This window comes from Teleopsis dalmanni, chromosome 1, assembly GCF_002237135.1.
Source record: "Teleopsis dalmanni isolate 2A chromosome 1, ASM223713v2, whole genome shotgun sequence".
Lineage (NCBI taxonomy): Eukaryota > Metazoa > Arthropoda > Insecta > Diptera > Diopsidae > Teleopsis > Teleopsis dalmanni.
In genome coordinates this window covers 174,635,891-174,661,095 of record NC_051846.1, presented here as the reverse complement: position 1 = coordinate 174,661,095, position 25,205 = coordinate 174,635,891, and the positions used below count along the sequence as shown (strand labels likewise).

The 25,205-nt window shown below is 27.4% G+C and overlaps 1 protein-coding gene across 1 annotated transcript in view; it reads right to left on the bottom strand.

Moving 5' to 3' along the window:
* Positions 1-447: 447 nt before the first annotated feature.
* Positions 448-25,205, bottom strand: part of LOC119670286 (mucin-4-like) — a 61,513-nt gene continuing 36,755 nt past the window's right edge. The window contains exons 2-11 of the mRNA XM_038080487.1: positions 6,846-7,365; positions 3,110-6,782; positions 2,924-3,044; positions 2,528-2,862; positions 2,310-2,460; positions 1,824-2,242; positions 1,585-1,753; positions 1,164-1,504; positions 812-1,107; positions 448-744 (exon numbers count right to left, since the gene is read on the bottom strand). Of these exons, the coding sequence (XP_037936415.1) occupies positions 591-744; positions 812-1,107; positions 1,164-1,504; positions 1,585-1,753; positions 1,824-2,242; positions 2,310-2,460; positions 2,528-2,862; positions 2,924-3,044; positions 3,110-6,782; positions 6,846-7,365 (6,179 nt within the window). The 3' untranslated portion in view covers positions 448-590. The remainder of the gene's footprint in view (positions 745-811; positions 1,108-1,163; positions 1,505-1,584; positions 1,754-1,823; positions 2,243-2,309; positions 2,461-2,527; positions 2,863-2,923; positions 3,045-3,109; positions 6,783-6,845; positions 7,366-25,205) is intronic.

Below are 25,205 nucleotides of genomic sequence, written 5' to 3'. Positions count from 1 at the left end.
CTTTCAGAATATATGCCTCTTCTGTGAAATCGGTTTTGATATGATATGCCTGAACACATTATCTGTGAATGCCCAAATTTGAAAAGCGGCAACTTTTTCATCTTGGGAACAGACTCGTTTTACCGCGTAACACATGCAACAAAACAAACCATGTAAGTTACTTAATTTCATTAAAAACCTAAGAATCTGCATAAACAAAGACAATTAGGATTACCGCAATAGATCATATGGCTTGCAGTGTGTAGTATTCCCCACGTAGAATAATACTTATATCCATTATTTATACAGATTTGTTATATGATAATTAATTATTTATCTATTTATTATTCTTAATGTTTTAATCTTATACAGTGAAAAAAACAATATGTATTGCGCAGATACATTTATTTCGATAATATATATAAATTTTATAAAATTGAATTAAATATATAATAAAAACAAAACAATTAATTAAAGTTTTAATAAGGGAAATAGTCAAGAAAAAATGTACAACTTTTAATAATTGAGAAAAAATATATATTTTAGATATTACACAAAATTTAGAATAAATTCGCCTCTTTGCCTCTATGGTTACATTTTTACAATGCAATTTATTGCATTGGAGATAGTATAGACTGAGATATACTATTTTGTGAACTTGGTCGTTCAATTGTCATGGTTTGCTGTGGTACTTGACTATCTGGACTTACTCCTAATCCAGAATAGATTTCCTTCATTATAAAAAGTATGGTATCTTCAGATTCCCTAAAAATCCAAAACCAGAAAATGCTTATAAAAAAAATTATTGTAATCTAATTAAATCATAACATACCAGTAGCAAACATGGCTACTCAGAGCGAATATATATTCGTTAAAGAATTCTAAAGGAGCTTCCTGCAAAACATAGTCTATACGCTTCGAATCATTTAGTTTTCCAAGTGGTATATCAATATCTGGAGTTTCCGTATCTGAACTAATTGTAGAAAAAGAATCGACGCGGCTACGTTTCATGGAATGTGCATTAGTTCTTTCGTTTTCTTGACAACCCTGGTCCATTGGTTCACCTTTAGGAGATTTATGTTCACGCCCTTGTTGGTCTTCTTCTTTTTGTAATTGCATTTTTAAAACCTAATATAATATTTATTAAAATAAATAACAATATTTTATAAATAAAATATGTTCACCTTATCAACTTCTTTAGCCATTGCTTCTTCTTCCTCTTTTTTAGTTTTAAATCCTAGTGAATATACGCTATTAAGAGTTGTTTTAAATGTATCGAGAAACCGGGCTTTTAAATCAGCTCCAACGCGTGTCATTGTTTCCTTTAACTCCAAATGCATACGTTTTCTTCCTTTATGATGAGGTATTAATACTGGCCGCACAGGACTCATATCAGGATTTACCAGTGCTTCAATACGATAAGCTACTGGATCAAATGGATGGAAAATATTGTAAAAACCGCAACAAGTTGGAAGGCGAAAATCTAAACCCAATTTATCTATTCCTCGTACAGTAACAAACATGCCTAAATGTAATAAAATGAAAATATTTAAATAAAGTAAATAATTTATGAATTAGTCTATATCAAACAAAATATTTACTCACCAATTGGTGAACCCAAAGCGAAAAATTTTTTAGGTTGGAATATTAGCTGCGCATAATTGATATAGGGTTGACCTGTTCCAGCCGGACCCATTGTGTAACTGATTTGTTTTGCACTTATTTCTTTTTGGGGTATCAATGATACTGGTGAACCAAAACTATCTGGATTTTCCTGTTATAGTATAGATTAGAAAACAATAAGTTTTACTTCAATTTAAAACTATAATAAATAAATATCGTACCATATTCTGTTCTTCACTTTCTTTGATAGGTTTCTGATGACATAAGAGGTCAAACATTATTAGTGAACCTAAGCTGTGTCCACCTACTGAAACACCACCACTAAATTCGGGATGTCTTTCGCGATATTTCATATAAACGTTATTCATTGATTGTACAACAGTATTTATTATTTTTTGACAATATGTGGGACTAGTATAGAAAAGAATGTCAAGTAAAGTATCGTTAGTAAAATTTCTTAGTTTTGGTATTGATTCTAAAGTAATCGATTTGAGTTTTTCATCAATGCCCATTTCTTCTGAATGTAAATCGCTATGCCATGATATAGGTAAAACTTCCACTCGTCCAACAATACCCATTTCTGTCGAATTTTTATAGTGAGATTGTACTAATTGTTGTGCAATAGTTCGAAAATCATCAACTAAAATTAAACCAAGGTTTATTAATTTATTTTAAATATTTTAAAAATCAAATGAATTGCAACTTACCAACTTCTTCCACTGCACGCATTTTTAGATCACAAGCGGCACCAATACCGTGTACCATCAATAATAAATGATCGACTCGTTGTGATTCACCTTGTTCTATAACAAAATCATCTAAATCACGTTTAACTACACGTGGGCGCGAAGTAACTTGCTATTTTAGAACAAGCAAAAAAGAGGATATTTTCAATTATATCGTTGCCAAACATATTAATACTTACTGATGTGCCTCCCCAAGCATCTGTATTTTTTTGCTGTTGAAAATGTACGATTACTGTTGGACCATGAAATACAACCAGCTCTCCTCCGGTAATAACTATTTTTCTATGCCATACACCACTTTCTGCTGCTTGCTTATATTCTTTCTCTAATAACTCAGCCGTCTCTTCATCATATGGTATATAATTCGAGTCTGTTGCTTTATAGAACCAAGAGCAACGTCTTACTTCAATGGGGTCGCCTTCCCAATATACTGGCACTTTTGAACGTGCAGATATATTGACATCATAACGCCCGCCTTCAACAGCTACTAACTGTGTTGAGCTATCTAAAACATCTACGAAATACTCTATATATTATAAACCGCACACAAAAAAATTTAAACCTCTTTTACTTACCACTACCAGCAATAAGACTTGTTTCCAACAATGCTGAGTCATAATGACTAAATGGTGTCCACACAAATTTATTGCCATCAGCACGTTTATAAAACCAATGTTTTATAGCAGCTGTATATGCCTATAATAATGTATATTTTAATAATACACTTAATTTGTGAGATTTTGATTATTAATCAAACTTACAATTGTAGCTGGTGGTGCTGTGGCATCGCCTTTTTCGCTTATCAACAAATTAGCCATTCTAAGTGACTGTAGTATTTCTTCTGGTAACTCCTCGTAATGTTTAATTTCTTCGTTTATATTTTCTGTTTTATCAGTTTTATCAGAATCACAGACCTTCTGTGGTATTATTTTATTTTTTTCAGTTTCTGAAATTACTTTTTGTGCCAAAACCGCGCTATTATTTAATTCTGAAAATTCCGAACACGATGACGACGGCGGTTCTACTACATTCGAAATTGGAGTTAATGAACGAGTATGTAAGTTTTTAACAGCTAAACCAGTATGTACTAGATCATAGTTTAGATCACCAACTCCTGACCCACTTTCCTTAGGTGGTGGATTATTAAAAAAATTATTTATAAGTTGATCTTCGTTGGTTTGTGCTGCTTCTTTGTATTGTTCCTCATCAGCAGTTTCTAGTGCAGGCGCAGTTGCGCTGAATGGTGACTGAGAATTGTTTATCGCAAAGGAATCAAAAAATGTTAATGGGTCTGGAAGTATTGACTGAGAATTTTGCGCTTGCTGTATTGGTAAATTTGATGTTCCAGAATAAAAAGTGGAAAAAAAATTTGAAGTAGAATTATTATCTGAAATGTTCTCCAATGGTAAATTTTTTAATTCAATATTTTTTGATTTATCTAAATTTTCCACTTCCGGCAATATTTCAGACGTAGACGCAACTGTGGCGAATGTTTGTTTAACTATATTATCAAAACCAATTGGTGGCGGAGCAAAATTTGTGTTCAATGCTGTTAGAATAGAATTTTCATTAGGTTTTTCCTGTGCCAATGGTGGTGGTGCAATACCAATTACTTGAGGTAATGGAGGAAAAAATCCCTGTGGTATCTGTGATAAATTATCAGTAACGTCCGATGTATTTTGATTTAAATTGTATTTTGGTGTATCAATTGGTGCTTGTTCTAAAGACTTTTCGTTAGTCTTTTCTTGCTGCAATGGTGGTGGCACTATACCAACTGCTTGAGATAATGGAGTAAAAAATCCTTGTGGTACTGTACTTGAAGTATCAATAACTTCTAAAGTATTTTGATTTAAATTATGAGTCAAAGTTTCAGTTTCAGTTGATTTTTTACTAGGTTCTTCCTGTAACAATGAAGGTGGCGTTATTCCAATTACTTGTGGTTGCGTAGGAAAATATCCTTGTGTTATTCCACTTAAGTTATTGGCTGCTTGAGAAGTATTTTGATTTAAATTATGTTGTGCCGTTTCAATAGCAGGTGCTACAACAGATTTTTCGTTAGATTTTTCTTCTAACAATGAAGGTGGCAGTATATCTACTACTTGAGGCAATGGAGAATAAAATACTTGTTGTACTGCACTTGGTTTATCAGTAACTTCAAAAGTACTTTGATTTAAATTATATTTTAGCGCTTCAGTTGATGGTGGTGCAATAGACTTTTCGTTAGCTTTTTCTTGTAACAATATTGGTGGCGCTGCACCAACTATTTGAGATGTTGGAGAAAAAAGCCCTTGTGGTACTGCACTTGAAGTATTAATATCAAAAGTATTTTGGCTTAAATTGTGTACAGACGTTTCAATTGGTTGATTGAAAAAATTAGTTAGTTGAGTTGTTTCAGAAGTTTGACTTTCTTGTTGTGTTGTTTGAAAAGAGGAATTTATAGAATTTATGGGTTCAGTAGTTGTAGACGTAGCAAAGAAATTAAATTCAGATCCACCTGCGTTGTTTGCTGGAACAGGTGTAAAAAAATTGGCTAAATTTGATTGAGAAACCGCTGCTGTAGCGTGTGAACGTACAGTTTCTCTTTTATATGGATTGACTGCTCCTCGTTGCGTAGGAGTATGAGGCGGTGGAGGCAGAAAGTTTGCTAAATCCTTGGTTTTTGTTTCGGTTTCAACTGATAAAGTCTTCAAATTATGACCTAAATCATCTGTGGCTTGATCTATTCCCGGTCCAATTACCGAACTTGAAAAAACTTGATCTTGTTTATCAATAAGACCAACTGTGTCCGAAGACAATTGACATTCTGATTTTAAGTTGTGCTCTTGAGAATCCTGTTGGTTAGAATGTTCAATTATTGGAGCAGAAACGTTGATATCTACTGCTTTTATTTCTTCTATTGCAGAAGGCGAGTTTATAGATTGTGTTTCTTTTAGTGTAGTAGAAAGTTCAACAGTTTCAAGTATATTAGTTGGTTCAAGTATATTTGCCGCTGTATGTTTAACTTCAGTTGCATTAATTGATGGATTCTCAGGTACAACTAATGGCACAGATTCTTGTATAAAATAGTTTCCAGATTGTACAATATTAGACTGCGTATTAAAATTACCGCCAACCGTTAATACTGGCGCATCGAACGGATTAAAAATTGCTGGCGGTATCAAAGGGTACTGTTGTTGTGGAACTAATGGTTGATTGAAAACCAAAGAAGCAGTTTCACTTACATTTGTTGAAGTTGGTTTTTTTTGTAACCGAAATGAAACTGGGCCACTTGATATTGGTGGCAGTTGATGTGGTGCAGTAGTTGAAGAAGGTGGATTTTGCAATTGTATATGACCTAAACTAGAAACACCAGCTGCTGGCGGTATACCCCCAGCCGGTTGAGTTGCTGTTGGGAATGCGTCAGAATCTGTAGTAAATTTAGGCTCAAGAGCAGTATTCAATGATTGTGAGTTATCGGTATTTAGTTTGAACAAATTAGTTGGTTCAGTTGATTCAGTTGGTTGTAAAATTGTTGAAAGTGTGTTTGATTCAGTTATAGGACTAAAAATATTTAAAGCTGATAATGGTTTGTTCACCTCACCAATTTGAATATTCTGCTGAGGAGGGGCTGGTACAGAAGTAGTAGGTATACTTGCTGTTGCCGGTAAACTTGTATGGAAAAAAGCTGCAGCGTTTTGATTTATGTCTGGTATAACATTACCGGTGGTAGTTACTTGAATATTCGATGGCGGAACAGTTGAAGTAATATTTTGATCTGCAACACTGCTATTCGTTCCTGGTATTTGATTTATATTATAGGTACTAGGTTGAAATGGAACTGCTGATGGAGGTTCAACGTTTTGTGTTGGTGGTAATGTCTGTCCAAAATAGTTTGTGTTATATGGCTCAGATGTATAAGGTTGTTGGTATAATTGTGGTGTACTTATTGGCTGTGAAGGTTCTGATTTAATAGTTTGTGTTAAAGTATCAGCAGCCGATTGTACAAGTCCAGAAATATTTTGTAGAACTCCAGTTGGTACTAAATTAGTTAATGAAAATAAACCACCCTTGCGCACTTCTTGTGCTGGTGGAGCATATGATTGTTGTTGTTGTTGTTGCTGTGGTTGTAGTTGAAAGAATGTATCTGAAGAAGTAAAGTTGGTTGGCTGATTTACTTCAGTTTGTGGAAATTGTGATTCTTGATAGGATATTGGTGCATTTACAGCTAACGGATCAATTACTGGTGTTGGTTGAAATGTTTGCTGTGAGAACCCAGGTATAGGAGCATATATTTTTTTCTTTGCTTTAAGACGATAAGTATTTTGACCTAACGACGGTGGTGCACTCACTGTTGGTAATGTGGGCACATCAGTTGGTGTATATAATTTAGGCGGTTCTACTGTGGGCACACTAGAGAAATCCGGTAATGGTGCATTTACTTGATCAATTAAAGCACTTAAAATTTAGAAGATATAAATGAAATAAAAATGTTATATAATTTCAATAAAGCTTACTTACTTTTGGTTGTTATTATTTACTGAAGATTGTAATAGTGTTGGTGGTGGCGGTAAAACCGCAGGATAATCTACCTGTGATGGTGTTACGGATTGTTGTAAAAATGGTAGCTGCTGTTGTTGTGGCACTGTTTGTTGATAATGTAATATTTGTGGTGGTGGTGGCACTTGTTGCGGTTGTATATATGCTGGTTGTATATTTAATTGTCCCTGAAAATTAGCATTTGTATCGGTACTAATATGTTCTGTACTTGGCGTTAATTCCCGAGAAGAGCTTCCAGAATAGATACGTTTTGAAAATGTAGAAAAAACGCTAGACGCTACAGAGGGTAGAGCTGAAAATGAAGAAGCTGCTTGACTTAATATAGAATCAGAACTAGTTGTATTTTGTTCAAGTAGTGGATTGGAGTTTGTATCAATCTGAGCCGGTTGAGTATCTTCACTTGATGAATTTAAATTTACTTCATCTAAATTTTCTGTATCAATTTGAGATGGTTTACCAACAACAACTAATGATTTCGGTTCTGAAATTTGAGAAAAAAAAAACAATTTTTAACATATGTTAATTGTTTTTAAATAAATATTATAAAATATTATTGTTATTATTACGAGAAAGGACAATGAGCCATTCCGCTAAAAATTGCAGAACATTACCAGTTAAAATGGAGAGGTATTTTACAATTGAATAACAGTATCACTCATTAGATATGAGATTAAAGCAACCAGTAACTTATCTGAGTTTAGGTCTACTGAAAATTTCACTAATAGAATAATTCCAGTAGATATTTCTTAATAACTTTCTACTTCTCTTAGGATAGGACATTATTCCTTGCAAGCTTTTTCGTTATTTAAGTGCCATAAAATCTATCATGTTCAAATATCCAGACGAATGATATGAAATATGAGATAATAAAATTTAAAAACTATGTATATCGTTTTAAAAATAAACATTTTAAGCAGTGTAAAAACAGTAAAATTAATTATTGTGTTGAAAAGGCGAATGTTTTTAAACTTAAACTATAGTTTGGATACAAATGATACATGATGTTTATGTTTAGCACCGCAAATTACGTTAGAGGGATTCACATTCAATTATCGAAATTTTCTTTTTGATTCAACATTCCCCTTAGTTTTATAGAGCATGGCATATTTTATAATCAGGCATACTGATTTTTATACCAGACGATGTCTACTTTATATTTGTTGTAAAAAGAAAAGCAATTAATTAATCCCCAGTCTTATTTGAGTGCATCTTAAAAATATGTAATAAGTAATAATTTTATTTTTTTTTAACGCAAAGTACAAATAATAAAACGTTGTTTACCGATTGTAATTTAATAAAAAGTGAAAAATAAAGGATGAAAACGTTTAAAAAAGTAATTTTGAATTTAGTATAATTTTTTGAAAGTATGGGTACATTCAAAATTATATAAAATTAAAATTCAAGCCACACCAAACGGATACAAAACCGTTTGCGCAGTTAAAAACAAAAATATTAAGTGAAATAAAATTAAAACAACAAGACAGCAATAACGTAACTTGTTTCCAATAATTAAATTTTTATTATTTGCAATTAATGAATTTTTAAAATAATTCTAAAGTGAAACTTAACAACCAAAGTAAAACAACAAAATTTATATAAAAATGCTGACAATTTAATATATCGAACCCAACAGCTCAACTCAATAAATTTCATTCTTACGATCAGTACGTTCAGTATGATCTGTTCGGGTTGGGTTTCATTTGTTTTGACTTAATTAAAGCAGACCAAATGGCACCCGCAACTAGTCAAACGAGTCGACTTAGCGTAAAAACCCCACCAGATTTATGACAATTTGTTCAGCAATTTCAGTTATTTCTATGTAGATAAAAATGATGCACTTAATTTATTGACTTATAGTAATTATTGCATTCAACTTGTCACTTTAAACGTTGAGAGTGCTTAAGATTTTTATCTATGCATCTGATAAGCTTTCATAATACATCTGTCAAAAGTGTTTTTTTTACAAATTATCAATAAATTAAAGGTATTTAGCAGTATTATTCAATTGTATTTTATAATCAGATTACATGCTGTTTGAATGAATATGAAATCATATTAATTGATATAAAAAAATATTCTCATTATTAAGTAAGGTTTATTTAAAATATATCCATCAAAATGGACCGGCATTTCAAGCCTACGAATAACTTAAGTCTTTCATGAAATGCGTATCCATTGGAATCAATTTTGCTTTTCACACAAATAGTTATGTTGCATATCAATAATTTGATCACAAAATTTAAATCTCATATAAAATTGCATTTTTTGTTATATAGTTTTTACATTTACTTAACTGCTGATTGATCCTTTGTTCGCTTCAACTTAATTATCTTGTCTAACTCAACTCAACTCAACGCAGTGTAAAAGAAATGTATTTTGTTACTAATTAGCTTAACAGGTATACTTCACACCGTTCAAAAAATTCATAAAGGATAGATCCCTAAAATTATTTACGAAAACTGCCAGGCTTATCAACACCGCCTTATCGAATCTCAGAATGATTACAGTCTCCTCGGGGAGGTAAACAGATCTGAGGTCAATTATTGCTTAGTCTGATGAAGTGATAAACTATAATCCAGTCAAAGCGTAAAGAGGGGCGTAGAAAGGAAGAAACATTGCAGTTAATAGAGAGTAAAAGTGCTCAAGTGCACTGACTCAACTAGCCTCAATATAATAATAAATAAGTTACAATAATTTAGTTTTTCTTTTGAAGATTAGGTGCTACACAAAATATGGTATATTGGACTATAATTTTTTCTTTTATGTAAAATTTTTAACTTTATTTATTGAACATAAGTTTTTCATATTGAGGATAAAGTTCTTGATTTAGAACATAAAAGTTTTAAATTTCAACTTTGTCTAAATTACAGATCAGGTTGCGTAAAGATTAAACCATAAAGTAATTAAAGTGTTTGTTTTTATTGCTATTACATTATTGGAAAAACAAGGTAAACAAATAAATATAGATGGGAGTTTTAAATGTGAATATAGAATTTAGAACAATACAAAAAGGTGCACATTTTCGTCTCTTTCCCTAGTAACGGTAAAAGTATAATGACACAGAAGATCTGTATCTAGTTATTGTAGACTAGTGAATATATCCACTTCTATTAATTATTAGAATGCTCAATATGGGTTGAGCACTGCAATTAAAATAGTAACGCATTCTACTACTTAAAGTCTAGGTTTGCTCTTTTAGTTTCAAAGCTGGTGGTCCATGGCCACTTAAAAAAATTTATATATTAAATATAGTAAATACATATTGTCAAACGTATAAAACAAAACTAATACGCTAACACCAAACCCTGATGCTAACTTGATTGTATCCAATTCTATCCTAAATTCTTTCAAATTTCTATTTACACTTTCTTGAAAGTAAGCTTCAAGTTTAATAATTACTAATTACTTTTTTTTTTAATACAATTACTATTCTCACTAGATACTCACGTAATCTGAACTTCCCAACAGCAAGAACTAACGTAGTAAATAGTAAATGGGACTTAAAAAGTGTTAAAATGTCGTAACTCCTGATTCGATCTAATGTTAAATATGTTAGATCTTTAATTATTTATCAATTATATTCAATTATATAACTATTATGTAATTCTACGATAGATAAACACGATAAATAAATAATTTCAACTTGAAATTCAATAAAAATAAATGCATTTCGTCTGATCTTAAGAAAACCTGATATTATTATCTATTTCAATGTGTCGCAAGTATCTTTCTAAACCTAAGATAGGAATCTTGCACTATGCGCATGTAGGATATGTGATTATTATTAAAAACAAAATAATATAAATTTTCCAAAAATTTAACAAAAACTATTTATTTAAATATACGAAAATATTTAAATACTTCTCGTACAACTAAGTAGTCTCTCTTCGTTAAAAAAAGACATAAACTCCACAACAAAATGTATTCAGTTCTTCGTCTAGGGGAGTTTTATTTTCCCATAATTTATAATTAATTTTGCTTACATCACTCCTTTTTTTATTAATTCTTTAAATATAATACCTTATAAATGATTATGTTCTTAAATAAATGGTATTTCACACCTTAATTCGAGTGTTATATATACACATAAATAGATTTTTCCCAAGCAATTCTTTGCTACTTCAAATTCTATTCCGTATTGTATCATAAAGTTTTAGTTATATAATTCAATATCGATTAAGTTAAAAGATAATAAAATTAATTAAAAACACTTTATTGAATTAAATCTGTTTAAGTCATTATATGCAAATAATCTTACTTACAAAAGATTTTAATCTGTACGGCTAATCATTTTTATTCAGCTCAAACGGATGTCTGAATACCTGTCAAAGGTTCTAAATAACTTAGAAGTTGTAGTAAATAATTATTATTATTAATTGGAATTCTGTTTTATTAATTATAAATTTAAATATACTAAAGGTTTAATATTGTTGTATATATATATATATCATTATATGATTTTTATAAATGGGTAACAGTTCCGTGATTTATAATTAATTTGTTGCAAAATTTACATAACAAATAACTAAAGTAAGAAATAATTTATAAATATATTATATAATAATTTATATATATATATTTTTATCTACTTTTTGTTTTATTTTAATTTTAATAATGTTCTATATTTAAAGTGTCGAGAAGAATTTAATATTCATAATATATTGTAAAATGTTTTTTTTATTGAATCATAGAAAATGAAATAAAATTAACGCTGCTTGAAAAAAACTTAGTAGATATAGCTAATAGTTAATAAGAAAATATCTATCAAAACCAAACATACACCATTCATTCACGGGAGTTTTTTAAGAGTAGATATTTGTATTAAAACAACTTATTGGACTTTACATGAATTGGTTATAGTAAGTAGATCTTTGAATGATGCATTATAAAAATTTCAGACATATGAATAAATGAATACATGCGCGATTATTATGTCTTAAAATACGGTTCGTCAAGATGTCGGTACAAGCCTTGTAATAGCTTATATGTTCAAAAAACTGTTTTCCTTTCATCATCAAAAACATTTTTTCAAACATATAAAAGTTGCACGATGCCAAATTGGGTCAATAAAGGATAGTTGGTCACAACTGTCGATCGACCAAAGTCAATTTTTTTCGTTAACTTTAATGTTTGGTCTAAATGCGATAAGTTAATTTTGTCGAAATCCTAAATTTTAATTAAAACATTTTGCAAGTATTTATTGCTTTTGTTATTTAGTGAACAAAATAACATTAATAACATAATAAAATTAGTATATAGAAATGCAATAAATAAATAAAGGGTTTTCTTTTTCGCGTCACTGACGTATATTAAACTGAATTGTCGTTCAGAGAACATCATAAGTTTAATTTAAGGTTTGCTATTGAACAATATGGATCTTTTAACAATTTATTTAGAAAAACCAATTTACTTACTAGTAAATTAAGCAGATCTTAAACCAATCACTAAAAAATCATGAAGCTTATAGGATATACATAAATGAATCAATGAGATGGGTGGGACCCTGTAGTACCCCCAGCTATCAAAGAGTAAAAGTGCCCAGTTACGCTGACTCGAAAAAAGGATCAACATACATACATACTAGTAAATTGTGAAAACTACAAAAATGTTGAAGATTTTGCACAAATAACTGTCAAAAAACAATTTTATTTACAAAGATTCACTATATGATGTGGTCTTTAATCTGGAGACGTGATAGGTCTTTACGTTTTTGAAAAGGACTAAAAAATATGACACAAATCGTTAATTCTGATATTAAACAGATGAATGTACATATGGAAAATATGTGATTTCAACAGTACCTTGAGCCAAGCAACAGGTTCAATTCCAGACCTGAAACATGTAGTTTCATGTTCTAATGATGTGACACTATTACAGGCACTGCATTTTTTTTCGTTTTAAAGACAAGGTCCAAATAATATATTGAAATAAATATTTGACCAATATATCATTCACAAGCGTGTTTGATTTACGTTTATTTTCGGAATCATAAAATGGATAACCCTGCGCCGATAAAATACACATAATAGGAAGTGTGTAAATATCAAACTCATATGAAAGAAAATCATAAATATGGATGTGTTTATAAATGTGGAAGATTGCTAAAGATCTTAAAAAAACACAACGCAATTCAGCATGTGATACTGATATCAAAGATCACATGGTATCACATGATAATGTGATACTTAGGGTTCAAAAAGAAACTGAGAACAGAGAAATAGACAGAAAAAACACAGCAAAGTATAATTTAAATTTGTATATAATAATTTAAATTTTCAATCCATGTTACAATTTGTTTTCAAAACTAAAACATAATAAATAACATCGATAAATAAGGCTTTGGCAAATAAGAAATTAAAATAATTTATTTTTTTAAACAAAATAAAAATTTAACTGTATATGTATATATCCATTTATTTATATAAGACGCAAAAGCATTTTATATGATTATTATTTTTGTCACATTTAATGTTTTAAAAAATACTTCATGAGATATTAGAATCATACTTTCTGTGAATATTTATTATATCATAAATAAAAATATAACATATAAAAAATTTTAATATAAATAAAATTATATTGATATTTTTATTATAATTTTATTCAAAATAATTATAAATAAATGTTTTATATATTTATCAAAGTGCAAGTATATATATTTGTGTTTGCATAAAAGCCTACAATTAAATAAAATGCTTACTTTAAAAAACTTTTGAACTACCTTCAATCGGTCTCTGACACAAAATATATTTTAAATTATTTAACATAAATAACAAATTGTTTACTAATTAACTAAACAATACATTCAAAACTTAAAATTCCGAGCGTATCTTTGGCAAGACACCTCCCACTTACTTACAAGCACTTCTACTATCTACTTCCTGCCTCTGACGCATGCATATTTAGGCACTAGCACTATTCTCGAATACCAGGGTAAAACCAAAATTTCGTAAACAAATTCGTTGACGAATTCGGCATAAGACAAGCATTGCATGCAAATTTTTCTTGCATTTGTTCTCAATTTTACATTTGCCAAATTAAAATGATTGCAAATTTTTTTTTCTGTCGCTTTTATATGAGTATTACCTCAAATCACTTCTGATTTCGAATCACGTTTCAAGATCGAGGTAACTTCAAATATTTCAAAGAAATGAAATAATAAAACAAAAAATAGAAAAAAATTAATTAAATGCATTGGCAAAGCACGTTTTAGCAAATATTGCAAAGTTGAGTTTTATTTGTTTTAAAACTCACAAAGGTTTTGTTTAGGAATTGCCATTATTGCAGAATTAACATAAAATGCAATTTTTTAATATTATTTATTTATTTTTCTTATTTATATTATTTTATTTACTACATAAATTAAATGACGATAGCCAAATGTCATGACATTTTAAAGATTTATTTATTTCGATATTTACAATATCAAACCCAAACCAGACTAGGTCTAAATATATTTAATCAAAAAATTTAAATTTAAGTTTAAAAAAATATAATTTATGTTAATTTTATTCAAAAAAAAAATTAATAAAACAAGACACATTTAAAATGTGTTATTAAAATTTTTTAAATTTGTTTCCGAAACAAATAAAAATAAATTAAGTATTATTTATAATTAAAAAGAATATTTAAAAATCAAATTTTTATTTTTAATCTCAAACCTTGTCATATATATATATTGATTTTTTAGAATAAGTAAAATCAATATTATTAATATGGAAAAAATTATCTGAAACCGCTTTTACTTTTACGTCATAGAATAGATCTTGAAAAAGTTTTGGCTTTTTAAACTAATATTTTAAAAAAATTTTTCATACCTTTTTTGTTTTCTCCTTTTTTGTTTTCTTGATCTATTTAGTATTCTTCAAAATTTCTGAATATACAGCAAATGAATTACCTTTCTTCTGATCTAGCTTCAGTAAATTTTGGGAAGTCAACCAGACAGAGTTAAACCCCTGTATAGATTTTCTAGAAGGGGTTTTATGGAATGCTTGATGCTCTACTTCTAAAACAGAGCCAGCAAACTTATGTCAAAATATGTTGAAAACATGTTCTTAAACCGGACTAGACCTAAGTGAGTTTTAACCCACGAATCGTTTTATCAGTATGGTCTGGATTGCAATTTGAATGCCGTTTACTTTTCGTTGGAGATTGTAATGTGCTACTAAAGTTAGACAGATCAGATCCGGAAAAGTTTTTTTATGAAAATGTCACACATTGTTAACCTTATTTAAACTTACCCACTCATCTAATATAAACTAATTTATAAAATTAAATTAATCAGAAAACTAGTCATAAAACGAAGATAAAAAAAGTATCCTTAATTCTAATAGATATAGCTTTTATCAGTGTGCCATTGACCAGGCTGAATTTCTGTAGAATAAGCTAATAATATACAATTTTCATTATCAAACCTAGAAACTCACTGCGATCAGCAATTATAAGAGTTATAATATTTTAGTACTATTATTTATTATTTAAGTAATAATATTTTATTACTATTACTTTACTATGATAGTATAGTGACTATACGATATATATAACTTTTATAAACTAGATATAGCATTAAATTCTGCGTTTGTATAAATATGTATTCAAAATATAAAATTTTAAAATTAGGTTTATGTGTGTTAAATATTTCAATACAAATCTATATATATACATACTTATATACATATATTTTTTTTATTTGTTTATTTTATTTTATGTTTCAAAGAGTTCTTTAGTTATAGTAAAAAATATTTTTTAGTTACTAAATTTTTAATAATAACATTCCATATATCTAAATAAAAAAAATAAAATAATATTTACAAATGCATGACAAGGTTACAGTTTACAAAGAAAAAAGAAACAAATGAAAATAAAAAATATGTTAAATTTATCATAAAACTCAATTTGTCATAAGTCAACAAAAGAGTTTATGATGTAATTTTGAAAGAAAAAAAATTATTTACATAGGTTTTAAGTGTTATTAAAATGTTTTACACATTTTACAATTACTCATCAAAAAAAATTTAGGCTTATAGGGATTTCCAGTAACTTCTTCCTTTCAAATAAGCGCTTTGATATTAGAATGATGTCATGTTCTCACAAAAAAAAAAAATATTTAAAAGCTACGAAATTTTTAAAAAATTCCTTTAAATAGTGTTAAACTGACGTTTATATACCTGCTGAAAAGAAATAAATAAGTCTCAATGCGAGGTATCAACAAAAGTCTTGAAAATAAAAGAAAGAGATATCTTTGGATCGCTTAAAAATAAATAAAAAAAAAAATAATCAAAAAGGGTATTACTACAAATCGCTAATATAATATAAAAAAAATTTTGACATGTTTAAATATATGAATCGAATCGGTTGAAAAGAGTACAGCTGCTGACCAATATAAATTTACAATAAAAATGTACACTATAAATGGACTGCAACGACTTTCATAGAAATATGTCTTTTTTACGGGAAAAGATAATATAATTTTATATATTTTATTAGAATTACGTTATATAAAATGTGCATAATTTTCAATAATATTTTTTTTTAATTTAAGGAATTAGTAAAATTATCATATAATACGCATTAAGTAAAACTTCTAACATCTTTCGGATAAGATCTCTTCTTTAAATATTTAACTACATATGTATATATAAAATTTATATGGACAAAGAACATTTAGTAAAACTTTAAGAAATATATTTCAATTATCTAAATAAAATTGTCATACAAGTCACTCGGTCACAGGTACCTACTATTTAAAATTTTATTCAATTATAAAGCAATAATATATGTGCAAGTTGAAGTGAATCTTGTAACTAAATAAAATCTATAATAACTATAAAATATAGTTCGCTTCTAACTGCATTTAAATACTTATTTTTTTTTTACTTTTTTATTCAATGACGCCTAGTTAAAAATAAAAATTAATAAGCAATATTTTTACATCAGTGACTTAAAATAGTCTATAGTACCCTTATCTGTAATATTATAGTATAATTTAATTTGTTAGATTTTTGATTTGTTAGATTTAATTAGTTAGATCAGACGGTTTGGTTCTCTTAAGCCGTCGTACAAAGTCTTCTGTTTGAAGAAGTGATAAAGCTTCTGTGCAGCAATGAACTTGAAATCCTTTTTTATGTGCTTTAGACTGACATGTGGTTATATCAGCAAGTGCTCTAACATCCAAGTCACGATGAAGATCGCTGTTACGGACATATCATGGAGCACTTCTGATTGTTCGTAGAATGTTGTTTTGATATCATTGTATTATCTGTCTATTTGGTTCAGATTTGCAATATTGGATTGTTTTCAATTGACAAAACAGAACGTCGTCCAAGTAGACACTTAATTGAGTTGAACTTAAGATTTAGTTCTTGACGTTTATTTTCTGACATGTTCACACCACCGAAGTCTCGCATCAAGGGTCGTGCCCAAGTTTGCAACTGTATAAGCGTATGCAATTTGTTGGTCATCAATATACAGAGATATATTTCTATATATTTCTGATATGTGAACACAACGTATACAGTTTTCAAGATAATTAATTTTATTTTTCATTTATTAGTCCATTCTAGCTAGCATACATATTTATGAAAAACTTAATTCTGAAAATTTAAGTGTTCATAAATCTTTTGATTGGTTTAAGAGCATTGGAAACGATGTAATACAAGATATAAATACCAACTTTACTTCTAAGGCAAAAAAACAAAGTTAATTATTTGGTAAAAAAATTACTCAATCAAAAAATAATCTTTTTAAAATAAAAAAACTAATTATAAACATTACAAAAAATTAATAACTTATTTAAATTTGTAAAAAAATTTGTAAAATTTTTTGTATGATTCTAAACATTGTCATATTTTTTGTTTTTATTTACTGCACAGATTTCTATAAATTATTTGGAATAAATTAAACACTGATATATATATTATTTTGTTATAGTTGACATTGATTGTTTTATAATACTGTAATCAAAAAATTTTCACATTTTTTACAACCTTGATGAGGCACGTCTCTTATTTTTACGGAAATAAATTCTGGCCTAAAATAAAGTGTCGAATTACAGCTTAAAATTTTTATTTTAGGTAGAACCAACCATAAACAACAAATGTCATTTATATATACAATGTAATAAAAATTATAGAATAATTATTCTAGGAACAACTGTTGCGGGTAATTTCTTTAAAATGTTCTTTACAGCGGCTTAAGAAAGACATTTAAAATATATTAAACCTTTTTAATTAAATTTAAATACAAAAAAAAATTAATAAAAATATATATTAATCTTTTTGTATTAAATTAATAAATTTTTTTTAAATTTAGTTTTATATATAAATTATAGTTATATAGATTAGTTTTTAAATAAATAATTGTTTTTCGTAATTATATATTTACTTACTTACATTCAGATTAAAAACTTCTTTGTGTAGTTAATTTATATACTGAAATTTAAAGTAGGGCTTAAGAAAAGTATAAAAACTTAGCTCGTGCTATCCGCATGCCACTAGCACGCTTCACAACTTCACTAAACAAAATAAATGAGCAAAAATTAACAAAACAAAAAAAGGGAGCAAAAAGCAACAAAAAAATAGAAAAAAGGTCTCTCAAAAAAAGGTGAACTTCATTGTATCTCAAACAATTTATTAGGGTTTAGGAATGTTTGGCATTGAACCCTGAGGCTAAGATTCATATATACAATAAACAAAATAAAAATAATGAAAATAAAAACAAAAACAAAAATAAAGATAATATTTTGTAATTAAGCTACCAAAAAAGGCTGCCAAAGGCTTTTAATAATTTTTAAGATTTATTTACATTATTTTTCTTTTCTTTTTAACTGAATGACGCAAATAAAATTAAAAACTCTGGAATTTAAAATCTTTAAAAGGAAAATAAACAAAAGACTAAAGCAACAAACTTTTTTCAAACTAAACCTTTTTCATTTATTGTAATTTTATAATTTTTTTTATAATTATGTTATATAAAAATAAATAAATTAAGATTTTATAATATGAATAAGAAATTTTTTTACATACAAATATGTTATTTTAATATATAAACTTTAAGAATTAGCAATTCCATTTGCGTTTAAGAGGTAAACGAAGACGGATATGAATCATGTCACTAGCCAAATATATTATAAATCAACCTATGTACATTATTTAAACAAGCTTATATATATGCACTAATTTCCATTTAAAGGGAAATTCCCTGTTATAAAATATAGTTTGATGCATAATTTTTTTATTTTCAATAATTATACATCTAGCTCGTTTATATTTTAATCTTATCACTTGTTTTAGCTGTTTTTTTATTTACGATGTGACACTCCTTTACAAGTACAAACATAAAAAAAATATATAGATCGATTTGACAAGTATTTTATATTTGTTTTCATGTTTTTTTTTTATTTATTTAATGATTTTTTTTCGAAATATTAAATATTTTAAAACAAATAATTGTGTTAACAAAACCTTAGTTCAAACCACAATTATTAGTTAGTCGGACTTCGGTATCTTTAACGTTAACTACATAATTTCGGGGAGTCTAAGTGGTCGCGAGTTTTTTTTTTTATTAAATATCCTTTAATTTATGTTCAAAATAAACTATAATCCCATCTGTACTGTACTAAACTAGTACAAGGCTTCATATTTTCAAGGATATATCATTGTGTTAAAGTTTTTTATAGTTATTTTCTCACGCATTGCAGCATTTTTAACAAAAATTATTATAAATTAATCAAAAATATTATGCAAATTTAACGATACCCTTTTTATTTGTTAAACTTTAATATAAAAATCATAACTCATTAACACATTTTATTTGTGAAAAGTGAATAAAAAATAACTCTTTATTAAAGTAAAATAATTAAGTTAAAAACATATACGCAACTTAAGTGTTAATTGTTTGCAAAAACTGAGAAAAGTGAGTAAATATTTAAATATTTTTTTTATTATTTATTTTTGAAGCTTTGAAATGTTATTAGCGCAAAAAGTGTACACATAAAATATTTGCACAATTTTTAAATAGTCAAATTGCGTTTCCCAAATGTTTTAATTTAGTACTTTTTCTTATTAAATAAAATGTATATATATTTTAGTTTTGAATTTAAAAGTACAAAAACATACAAGGCCTCCGAAAAAAAAGTGGTTCCAGAAGTAGTAGCTCCAGAATTCGCTACTGGCGAGATACTTTAAGTTACCCCCAGATGAAAAAGCTGGTTTGTCCCTACAACTATGGTTAGATGTCCGTGTTTAATAGACAGAGTTAATATTGTTGGCAGAAGGGTTTGCAATATTTTAATATGGTGGGTCTGGCTGAAAAGACATATCAGCTTTGTTCTCAACAAACCTTTAGTCATATTCTTTATGATTGTCTGGCCTTGAGTCAGGATGATATTGCTGGGCTTCCAGTTCCTATTTCTGCTGACGTTTTGGTTTTTATTTGGAGGGTGGAGTTCTACTGTGCAGTTAGGGACGGTAAACAGAGATATAGTTATATCAAGCAGATCGAAAAATCAGTTAAAGAGAAAAGTTTTATCTGGTGACGACACTAAATATTGACTCGAAACGAAAATAATATAATTTATGATTGTTAACTCTATATAGAGTGGTTAAGGAGAAAACTTTTATTCTGGTATAAATATCCCATAGAAAAAAGTACTTTTCAATTCTTTCTTTGTTAGGCACTAATCCTAACTATAACAAACAGCAAATATCCAAATTGATGCAGTTGGCCCTTACCAACAAAAAATAATTCATTTTTATTATGCAGATACAGATACATATATAGATATATATATAATTAATTTATATTTATAATACATATTTATGAAATAAAAAATATAAATTTTTATTTTAATAGTTTTCATAATAAACACGTTTCATAGATATAACTAGAGTTTACAGTATATTGAGTAAGAATTTTTAAAATCTAAAATTACAACATTTTATTCAAGGTTTAAGAAGTTTGTGAATCTCTGTATAAGATAATCGTTTTAAAAAAATTAGTGAAATTTACATAAAAAGGTAAAATAAATATTAAATTACGCACTTTAATGCGAAACAAAGCGCCCATTTAATTAAAATAATAGGAAAACCAGAAACTAAACATGCACGTACGTAGGTCAAGTACGCCGAATATATTTAAAATAAACTCACAAACTTACCTAAACACTTCACAGTTGAAAATAAATGTTCATGACTGAGAAATATTTGGTTAAAGATATGTTAAAGATAGTTTAAAGTGTACACATAAACCAAGTTAAATAATGGTAAGAAAATATATATATAATATAATATATTTGTACAAAATTAAAAATATTTGGTTCAATTCTTTTTCTGAGATTTCAAAATTATTTTTATTTTATTTAAATTATTAATTTGGAAAGTGTAATCAAATTATTCAATCATATTATATGGGCTAAAAAATAATGAATTTACAAATCTCGGTTATTTACAGTACTGTAAGATACTTACTATTGAATATCTCAATTTTATACTGCATTTAGTAGATCAAAATCTTTCAGATATGTTATGATTCTAAATGTTTTTTTTAATACATTGAAATTTTGTAATAATTAAAACAAAGTATTTATTTCATAAATCTAGTTATGTATATTATAAAATTTTATTATATATAAACTATTAAAAATTAACTATAACATGTAATTCTCATTTTACAGGTCTCTACTTATTTATAGTCAGGCTGAGAATAATAGATGCATAGGTTATTTAGGAATTAAATGCTCTTGCTAAAAGAAAAGGCAAAATTAAAAGAAAACCAGAAGAAATAATAACGACAATAACGAAAAATAATAAGTTAGACTTACAATCAACATATGATGATGGGATCTGATTTTTTAGGTGTGAGTTTTGAGTCATAGTAGCAACCTTTCTAATTAAAGGTTTGCTGTGAGAATAGTTTCTCAGTGTTTTTCTCCAAATTTTTCTGAATTCTGGTCTTTGTGAATTTGCTCGTTTTAAGTATACTACAGTACCCCAGTGATTACAGTTAATACTTTTAGCTGAGTTCTTTTCAAAATAATGGATAATATAAAAGAAATCCCAGATCTTTTGGTTTTTTTTATTGAAAATTACTTTAAATCAAGTATACATCGGCCATTGCTATTTATGACCTTTTGAAATTTTTCAAATTGCTTCGTTAGTCCATCGGTATAAAACTTCTATGGTTTATCCGCGAAAACTTTGACCAACGACTCTTCAGTCGGCCAAGTTTTTATTAAAGCCTGAACCGAATGGTAGTCAGATGACGCGTTCATGAGTTGCACGATCACAAAGTTGAAAATCAGTGCAGCTTAACAGCTTAAATATTGATTTGGACATTTTCTTTCTATATACTTATGCCATAATAATCTCCCATCTAAGTGATTCCCTAAATAAGTAACATTGTTTGCTTTGGATGTTGAAATACTACTATATTTTGATGCGACAAAAAATATCTTTTAAATATAGAGTAGATAGAAAATAAAAAATCAATTAGTTTACAATATCTTTCTTGTAAATTATAACAATAAAACACATAAAATGTATATTTTGAAATATTTCATAATTTTAAAAAAATGCAATAAATTTTTTAATACAACAAAAATGAAACCAGTAGAACCAAATTAAATATTTAAAGTATTTTAATTTTTTTTTATTATGTGTATAGTATATGCTTTTTATGACAGTTTTTATGTTTAACATTAAAGTCTATTTGATTAAAATTCAACACACTTTAATTTAATTTTATTAGTTGAACTCTGCAAAAAGCGGAAATGGGTAACTTGAATTTAAAAACAAGATGCGCCAATAAACACACATTCGCTATTTATAAAAATTTAAAGCGGAAAATAATTTGATATTATAATAAAACAGTTCAAGTATCTTCAAAGTCTCAAAAGTATTTAAGAAATCGTGCGTACAACAGATTAATTTAGCAACGTATTAAGATGATGGTCTTGTTAAATCAAAAACGAGAAGAAAAAAAACAAAATATTATTAAAGATAATATTTCAACAACTTTTAAATTTTTTCAAATAAAATTTTTTATTGTTGGTACTAGTTTGTCACACAGTAACAAAGAACTAGCGAAGAACTAATACAATTTAATGACTTTAAATGACTAAATTGACAAAGATAAATAGTAGTAGGCAGATTTTCAATAAAACGTACAATTACAATGAAGGAATATATAGTAGATTATATTTAATTGAAGAAAACAAAAGTTAATAGTAATTGTCTTAAATTAACCTATCATGAAATATTTTAATTATCTACATATAATAATTCCTTTTTAAATAACGAATAAATAATAAATAGTAGAGCAATAGAAAAGTTTAAGCTAAAATAAACTTAAAATAGACAAGGAGATCTACAAGGAGATTACATTCCTGATTTTCTTGTATTTATCTATTCAATCAGTTTGCGGGACATTATTTAATCGGCAATAGTATAATTAAGCATTTGACATAATTTAAATACTTATTTTAAGAACATAATCAAAATTTTAATCATTGTTTATAATTTCCATTTAATTTATTAGTTTTTTATAACATATTCGTTTTTTGACAATTATGATATTATTTAACAATGAAAAAAATTAAACATCAACACATTAATTATGATCTTTGTAAAAAATGGTTTAAAGATAATAGAAATTTAAATATGTAAAATGAATCTACTCCATCGAAAATAATAATTTGTAAGTTACATATTTGGGAAAGTTTATAATTTGACGTAAAAGCTCTAAAAACGATCCATTTGAAAAACATCCAAAAACTATATCAACATAAGAAATCGTTGTAAAAATAAGGAATATATTTTATGATGAACTCTAAGTCACTTTTTTTTAAACGCCACGTCATTAGCAGCACCAGGCAACATTGTCACACTTAACGATAATTTTTCTGAAAACATATAGCTACCGGTTCTAACAAAACACATTGCATGTTTCAGAGATTTTTGTAAACTATATTAAATATTTTTCCGGTCTGCAATACGTTTTGCGATGAGAGACACAGCTCTAGACATTTCATTAGGAAATGTTTTGCTTCAAGTTGTGTTTTTCAAAAAGTCCTCAATGTGTGTCTAGAACTATATCTTTATTTATCTAATACACGCTCTAGTAGAGCATAAGAGAAATTTAAATATAAATTGTATAATTTATTATTGTTAAGGTTATACCTTATAAATTAATATCAGTCCCATATATTATAATTATGTTATCTTTTTATATGCAAAAGTATATTAATTTTTTTATTTAGTTATTTTGAAGAGCGTACACGATGGTTTTATATATAAAGTTAAACTTAAATTTACTATACCTACCCACCTTTTTTGTTAAAAGTTTTTTATTTTTTACAAATATAAGTCAAGTTTTCATTTATTACATTATTTTTATATTTTGCATTCAACTTTAAGTGATATATAGTATATTATATTTATAATGATAAGTTTACTGTGAACATTTTTTTAGTGCGGCAGCTATTTTTTATTTTCATACAAAAACTAATTTCTAAACTAAACTAAACTGATTCTAAGAAATTCGTAATCTAATTTGCTGTGATAATGTAAAGAACGAAAAATTCGTAAGATAAATGTGAAAGTAAAAAATCTTTTGCCTTGATATCCCATTGTGTTTAAAAATTTACATCAGCATTTGAAAAAAAAACGTATCAAATTAATTACATTTTATTAAGAAAACACAAATTATGGAAAATTAGACCTTAATGGGCTTTTATAAGTGTTTGATAAAAATGCATTATAGACAGTTTTAATTTCGTAAAAATGTTTATGTTAAAAGGCATCACATTTCATTTAAATATATATATGATTATGTACATTTATTTGTAATAAATATAATAGATAAATTTAGAATTAAAAAGAAGGTGATGTATGTGTTTATGTACAAATAAAATTGACTCATTTTTTAGTATTTAACATATGTGAAATTTTTTATAAAATAATCTTTTTGAAATCTTATTCTTAATCATTAATCTGGCTGTAGGTCCCTTCTTCTTAAATAATAAAACTTTTAATATTTTTTATTATACTCTATATTTCGATTCTCCTTGATAGTCATCATCAGGATTACGATACGCTCTGCTCTTTGTTCTATCTTCTATATTGTATGTCAATATACTATATACTATAGTCATAGGACGTATCATAATCCTGATGATGCCTCTCAAGAAGAGTCAAAATATGGAGTATAATAAAAGATTTCAAGGAGAGTCAAAATATAGAGTATAACACAAAATATTAAACGTTTTATTATTTAACAAGAAGGTACCTACAGCCAGATTAAAAATATATAAAAAAACCATTTTAA